The 7904-nt window shown below is 37.3% G+C and overlaps 1 protein-coding gene across 1 annotated transcript; it reads left to right on the forward strand.

The window, feature by feature from the left end:
• Nucleotides 1-3796: 3796 nt before the first annotated feature.
• Nucleotides 3797-5764, forward strand: LOC108691032 (3-ketodihydrosphingosine reductase). Its single transcript, XM_018198656.1, has 4 exons — nt 3797-4006; nt 4121-4547; nt 4698-4939; nt 5145-5764. Exons 1-4 carry the CDS (start codon nt 3812-3814, stop codon nt 5361-5363), a joined length of 1083 nt encoding a protein of 360 aa, XP_018054145.1. The 5' UTR covers nt 3797-3811; the 3' UTR covers nt 5364-5764.
• The last annotated feature ends 2140 nt before the right edge of the window (nt 5765-7904 follow it).

The raw sequence follows: 7904 nt of genomic DNA on the forward strand, positions 1-7904 counted from the left end.
GTGCAACGAATGGAGATCGATTCTGAGTCTGGGTCAGGCGAGGGCGTTCACCCCCCGGTGCAGCCCGGGAGACACGGAATCCAGGATCGTAGCTAGGCTATCACGCCAGGCGGGGTACTGGCCGGGAGTCAGAGGCCTGGGGGGGTTGCGAGGGAGGAGGGTGCACCGGCTCGGGACACTCCCTTCTGTTGGGTGCAATGTACGCTCGCTCTCCTCTATGTCCAAAATCGCGGCTCCGGACTGCCGCAGCTCTCGCTGCCCCGCGACGAGTCTCGACCGGTCGCGATGATGCTCTCGCTGTAAGCTCCGTCGACTTTTCCAAGTGATTTAACGTGGGTACCTCCTCTAAAAGAGAATTCGGGTCCGATCGAGACTTCCGCATTCGGATGGTCGTATATCTTTCGTTTATCTGAGACCACCTTTCGTTGAAATTACGTTTCCTCGGTTAGTGGCGAAGTAAAAGTTTAAATTTCGTTGTCGATTTAATAGATATGATCTAGAGACGGATTAACGGATTATAATAGATTTTATAACAGCAGACTATATAATAATATATGATATGCTTCTTTATGAAACATGATACATGATAATAGATACGATTTCCATAATTATCAAGCTGGTCAATTGCCGGATGTACTAACATTATCAGTGATATGTGATTTGTGTCTTGTTTAGTTAAATTTATAGTTCCTTGCTTGTTACATAAAGACATGCTATGGTTTGAGAAATTAATTTTTTGCTACTATAACTATTCGAAATAACTGTAATGATATTTCGCGATGTCGTTTAACTTATCTAACTCGATATTTCTTCTTCGATCACAACACAATGAGTTACGCGAGTAATTTGTCAATTTTTGTTTATCTGAAGAATCACTGCGATGCGTAAGCGTGTCCTTCGTATCTTCCGCTTTAACCTGGCTACCAGGAGCGAGTCCCAGGACGAGGTGAACGATCGACAGGGTGGTGGTACGTGACCTTTTGCGCGAAGGATAACGGCAGGGGCGGGGTGAGGGACATGGCGGTTTGCACTATGGTAACACGGGGGTGAATGCACGTACTCCAGGCTTATCCTGCAACTTTTCGACGCATGCGTTTCGTATTCCGGAAATTTTCGCAATGCGTGACGTCACTGGTGTCGCGTCGGATTGCGTGCTCTCTCTCTCTCTCTCTCTCTCTCTCTCTCTAATTTTGCAAAACTGTTTTAATGTAATAATATAATATTATTATAGCAATATAATATTGTATCTTGTTACGTATATATTTTAATGTAAAATATACTAACTTGATTTTATATTATATTATGTTATGTAATTGTGAGAATATATTTGTTTTGTTTCTATATTGTTTCTACATAAATTACAATTAATATATATTCTAGATTTGTTTTTCATAGCTGAACTAATGTATACTTGTTGTACCTGAAGTGAAATAGATATTTCATTTGAGTTTTTTTTGCGAAAACAGAAGAAAAATTTTAATGCATTTCAGTGTATAAAAAAGAAATTTTTCGTTATTTAATTTCTGGACCGAGAATTTATCTCTAATAACGCTTAATAAATAATGTTCTTTCTCCTCTTCCCCTCTCTCTCTCTCTTTTTCTCTCTCTGTATGTTTTCAATAAAAAGCATATTTCGTGGATAATCACGATGCATTAAAATAGCAATTACACTGCGTTCGTCGTTGTAATATGATCGTCGAATATGAATCTTGCAGCGAGTTATTATACGTTAACCATAATAGATTATGAACCGAAATCGCTGAGGTCGCGTCGCGGTTTTAGTGGCGTAATGGATTCTGACTGCATTGATGACTGAGCGCTTGTGGATGCATGCAATCACACATGTACGCACTAATCTACACATGTTACACGTAGAATTGCTTCTATTTTCGCGAGGTTTCTTGTTGATTTTACAGAAATACAATGCTGTCATGATTAAATGTACATTTCTTTCTAATTCCCATAGTATATCTCGAATGTAGAACACTGTTTTACCACCATTAGAATATCTTTGGATACCGGAGAAGCAAGTGTAGACACCCTTAACGAGGGGAGATTCCGAGAGATCGTCCCTTGGCGCCTATTCATATACAACCAGAATAGCACCCTGTAGAATCGATGTGTGCAATATGGATTGGGTTCTCGGCCTCGTTCTTTCATTTTTATGTTTTGTACAAATATCGAGTAAGAGAAATAAAATAGTTTTGTTGAGAAAAAATCCTCCATAATTTTCTCGGTGAATCGATTTTCCTAAGCAATTTCCAAGGGAATTTAGCTTGTGAACCGAGAAACGGTCGGTAATGCAGTCGGTCGTAATATCAGTTCGATACTACGCAGCGATAAATTCAGTAAAAATTCTAATCTCAAGTTTACGTGCAGTTTTTATTTCATTACAATAAAATGTACAAATAATGAAAAAACGTTATCTAGCTGACTTTGAAGTATTTTAATTATCCGTTAATGAGTGAGAGAAAGAGACATAGAATCTTTGATGACAAATAGAGATCGAAGCAAATGAATCCTGGCGAAAATAAAAGTTGAATGTAAGTTGAACATAAGGAGATAGTAACAAAAGCGTAAACGAAGCTTCTGGATGTGAAAATTGAGAAAGGCTTGCGCTTCTTTTATGTTTCACTGTCTCAATTTTTGTCTCTTAGAAGCTTTGTGTACGTTTTTATTAGGTACTCTTTCCTTTCTTGTATTCGATTTATACTCCAATTTTTATTTTGGTCAGGTGAGTAGTCGAATGCGATGAAGTATAACAATTTTGCTAAAGAATTTATACAATATATTGTTTATTTCAGTGAAATTTTTAATTGTAGTTGAATTGCCGCTGGTGTGTGAGAAAAGATGACACCGCGACAAAATGTTATTGCAGATGACACTCTCATGACGTGAAAAATTCACTGCGCATTAATGTTCTCTCCGCAATATTGTGACTGAAATAAGAAACAAAATAACAGGTAATAAAAATGAGTTTTATTATTCAAGAGGCCAATTTTGGATAAATTTAATTTCACTTTACTGGACTTATTTCCAAAATCGCAATTTTATTATCAGCAATGTTTATCGATAAAATTTACATGCTTATATAATAAAAATTGTAAATTAAACAATTAAGGAATGTATTATAAAGTGAAAAGATTCAATCGATAAATTACATGTATTATGTTAAATAGAACAGAATAATAATTTTAACATAAAAGAGTATGGAAATTATATAATTATTATATAAGAATATATGCATATATCTTATTTTTAAATTATTATTAAATATAAAAAAAATATAAAATATTTTCTTATTTCTGATAAATTTATATGTGAATTCTGTTTTACTTTTTACAATTTTTATTGAAATTACTTAAAATATTTAAATATATATTAAAATGATGAAATAATGACTAAATTGAACCATTTATTATTTGCTTATCTTCCATGCAGGAAGAAAAATTAAAAGTGTCATTGCTCTTTAATTACCTCCAGATCTCCGGGGGCACAATTCCCATTTAGTAATTAATAGTCATAAAAACTTTCCCTAGAGGATCAATAGTTTTTAATTAATATTCAGTGATCGCAAGTACAATATATACACGTAATATTTCTATGCTTGGTAAGATGGATAATTAAGATAGAGTACTGATTTGACGATTACAGATGGCGTGAATTTATTCACTGTAGGTATATGAGAGAGAGGGGCGAGTCATAACCATCAGAGGCTTTGGGTCAAAGATTTATTTCTTATTTCTCATTGATGTCGTATCATTCACTTTTTCAGAGCCTAGAATCAGTTGGAACGTGCTCATGTTGCAAAATGGGGTTCTCGCGAGATTATTTTAGTTCTGATTTCCTTCGTAATCTCCTTCATAAACATAACTTGATGATATTTGGCTTGTATGGTATTATAGGATTTATTCTTCTGTCAATTGTTATATTCTGCTCTCTGTTTGTGTACGAACATTTCTTTTGGACAAACAAAATAAAAGACGTCAGGAAGAAGCACGTTGTCGTAAGTGTCATTTAATATAATGATGCGGAATGTGAAGTTATATCGAATTGAATATTAAATCTCTCTTAAGTCTCTTGAGCTAGTATTTATCTTGTAAAATATTGTTTTGTGTAGGTAACCGGTGGCTCCAGCGGTATTGGAAAATGTATGGCGATTCTCGCTGCAAAGAAAGGAGCAAATGTCACGATAATTGCGAGAAATGTGGAGAATTTGGAGAAGGCTAAACATGAAATATTGCAAGCATGCGAGAACAAAGATACACAAAGGGTAGAGTATCTTTCTTTAGACATTGGAGATTATGAAACCGTCGAGAAAGCACTGGCCGATCTGGAGAATGATATGGGACCTATTTACATGCTTGTAAATTGTGCTGGTCTCGCGATTGCAGGCAAAATAGAAGACACCACCCCAAAGTCTTTGGATATAATGATGCGCACGAATTTCTTGGGCACATATTACTGCATTAAGGCTGTCACGCCAAGAATGAAAGCTTCCAAAGAAGGAGTGATTGTACTTGTGTCATCTCAAGGAGGTCTCCTAGGTATTTACACAATAAGTTATCTGTACTAATATATATTAATTATAGCTTTACGTACATAAATATTATACATATGTACATAAAACATTTTATATTTAATATTTTATACTATTTATATAACATTTATATAAAAGAAGAAAATGTATTGTACAGGTATTTTTGGATATACCGCTTACTGCAGCACGAAATTCGCACTACGTGGCTTGGCAGAGAGTTTAGCAATGGAATTACAGCCATACAACATTTCTGTCACTTTGTGTTTACCACCGGATACAGACACACCTGGTTATGCCATAGAAGAGCTATCGAAACCGATAGAAACAAAAGCCATATCACAGATGGCAAATTTAGTCCAGCCCGAAGTCGTTGCCGAGAAGGCTTTTAAGGATGCGCTGGTTAGTGCAAAAATAATTAAAAATCATTTATAAATAATTAAGAAATCTTTATCATTATATATGAAGGATAAATTGCACTAATATCTTGCCTTTGTTTTTATGCTCTTTGAATAATTATTTTGACTTGGTCGGAAAGTCGATATTATATAGAATTTAATTAAAAATCGTTTTCCCTTGGCTTATTTTATTCAACGATATGTTTCAGGCAAGAAATTTCTTCTCTGCTCTTGGTTTGGAAGGTTTCATTATGACGACGTTGTGTGCGGGAATGTCGCCGGTTAAATCGTATCGCCAGCTGTTTGTACAAGTTTTGCTGATGGGTCCGTTGAGATTTATCGGTATAGTTTATCTCTTCATCTTCCAAAGAATCATTGCACAGTGCAAACAATATACGAATTCTGAAAACATAAAGAAGGTTAAGTGAGAAAAAAGTTCCTCATAATATTCTCTGATTTGAAAAGAAAGATTTCTTATAATATCCAGTGAATTAAAAGATTGATGAGATATTGCTTCCATTCTAAGTTATAGAGCTTTAATATGGATTTAATAAATTTTCTTGCTCCAAACGTTTGTGCAAAATCGCAAGACGCAATCGCAAGACTAAATCATGATTTATGCTTTCTTTTATTTATTTTTTTAAATAAACAGTAATGATATACGTGGATAATTGATGTGTTATACAACACATATCTGTGTATAATACAATGATGAACAGTTAAGTTGGGTGAAAGGAGATTAAATATATATGTAAGACAGATTATTTTAATACAATGCAGAGATATGCAGTGCGATGTACAAAGGAGCGAAAGAAATAAAACACGTTCTTAACGGTTTGGCTTACTTTTATTAGGTATTCCGTAAGTTCATAGTATAATGTTTTTTTTTCTTTTATTAAGCTTTTATGGTTCTTACACACATAGAACGGGACTGCTCTTCGTCCCGTTTCTCGCCACAATAGGTTAAAAACGGAAACGCTGAAACTGGTATGTAAAGAGTACTCTTGTGGACGGGGCTCCGTTCGACGTCGATCGCGTCCGCCCATCTGTCGCTGGTAAAAGAATTGAGCTCGCGCTCGAATGCGAATAACGAATAAATTTCTTCCCACGTCCGTTTAAAATCCAATAAATAGTATTGTGCAGCCGCGATCGGGCGCCGAATGGGCGTGGTCGCGTCCAGCTTTCGAAAAACGAGACTAAACTTATACGTAGAAACGGCGGTCAATGAAGATTTGTCTCCCGAAATTGCGAGTTCGGTAATGATGGGTTTAACATTGATTTATTATCACGCTTTCACTCCCTCTTTTTCACATTCTCTCACCCTCTCACGCGCATATTTTAAACTTTTGCACCGCACATCTTTTCACATTCGCACTAATATCTTTCGCTTTCCTCGGCATCATCTCGTAGATTCGTTAATTCTATTTTCCTCTCGTTAAACCCTAAAACGCTTTAGGTGTATACAGACGCGAATCCATGAGACGAGGCTTATCTCGAGGAATATTTCCAGAGTGTGTCTTGCTGTTTTATTTTTCTTTTAACTTACGCTTATTTTTTAAATCGATCATCCGCTTATCCGCGCGCTCGACAAATTTTACCTTTCCTTCCTCCTCCCTGCGGCTTCAACAGATTTCCTTTATAGTCCACCCTTTACGGCGGTGGCAGCCGTAAATCACCTTCGTCGAACGTTCGAATCGGCAGACGTGTTGCGTTAGTGATTAATTAGACCCCTTACTATAGTGTGATCTGTCGCGTGTCGTCAACGAAACGCCCGTAACGTAGGATCTCGCTTTCAACATTAATAGGACGTTGTCGAACTCAATCGCTCGCGATGGACTTATCGAACCTCCTTGATTTACGATGTCGATCGCACGCATCCGTCCGACAATATAAATAATTACCCGGGTGTGGTATCTCGCTAAAGAGATCGAACGTAATGACCTGTTTCTCGATAATATAATTCGCGACGATTCGTCGAACCTCTCGAGTCGTTTTATAACGCTCGCGTGCAACAATCGCGTGATTGCACGGTGCATTTCTCGCGAATGTCATCGGTGATCCGCATAGTTAACGAGGTGTCCGCCGTCCCGAGGGTGCCGATCGACGATAAATGGTTTCTCCAATTCGTTCTTCTAACCCTCCACAATCGAGAAAAAAAAGTTAATGTGCGGACGATCATTATCGGTACATCGTCGAGATAGGAAATTTGTTACATATGCGACAAATCGTTTTGCTATCAATATAGAATAAGGATGGTGGAGAGTTAAAATTACAACAGTCATGTACATTCTCCGCGCGTATTTTACAATCTTTCATTTTACAAGCTTCGACATCTAGTTTCTTGTCTAAAAAGTTCTTCGATAACATTCTGCTTGCTTCTCGTCTCGAAATCCTTTTACGGTGACCTGTTCTCAATCTCTCTTTCTTTTTCTCTCTCTTTCACACACACACACACACACACACACACCACACCACACATACACACACACACACACCACACACACACACACACACACACACACACACACACACACACACACACACACACGTACAGAGCTACGTAATCGATTTCCGGAATGTTCTCTCGTTTTCACAAAGAATTTTTCGAGATCGTTCGACGGCGCGGATGGATCACGTCGGAATTGGAATCTCCGATTCGATAGAGATCTATTTCTGGGTCACTGCGTCCAACTCATCTTTTATCCTTCCGACAACGACGACAACGACGATGACGACGACGACGACGACAACGGCGTCGATGTCGTATCGCTCTCTTAGATATAGCATATTATCTCGGAAAGAACACCTAACTTGTGTTATCTACGCGTAAGAGCACATCGTACTGTCAGGACGGTCACAAGCATCACTCTCGAAATAAGGTGTCCATCTAAAGGGTTGCCGCATCCAAAAGTTTAAATTACTGGATATTTCCTCTTTGGAATCGAAATCTAAATGGACAAAAATAGTAA

The sequence above is a fragment of the Atta colombica genome, unplaced genomic scaffold (genome assembly GCF_001594045.1).
Source record: "Atta colombica isolate Treedump-2 unplaced genomic scaffold, Acol1.0 scaffold105, whole genome shotgun sequence".
Classification (NCBI taxonomy): Eukaryota; Metazoa; Arthropoda; class Insecta; order Hymenoptera; family Formicidae; genus Atta; species Atta colombica.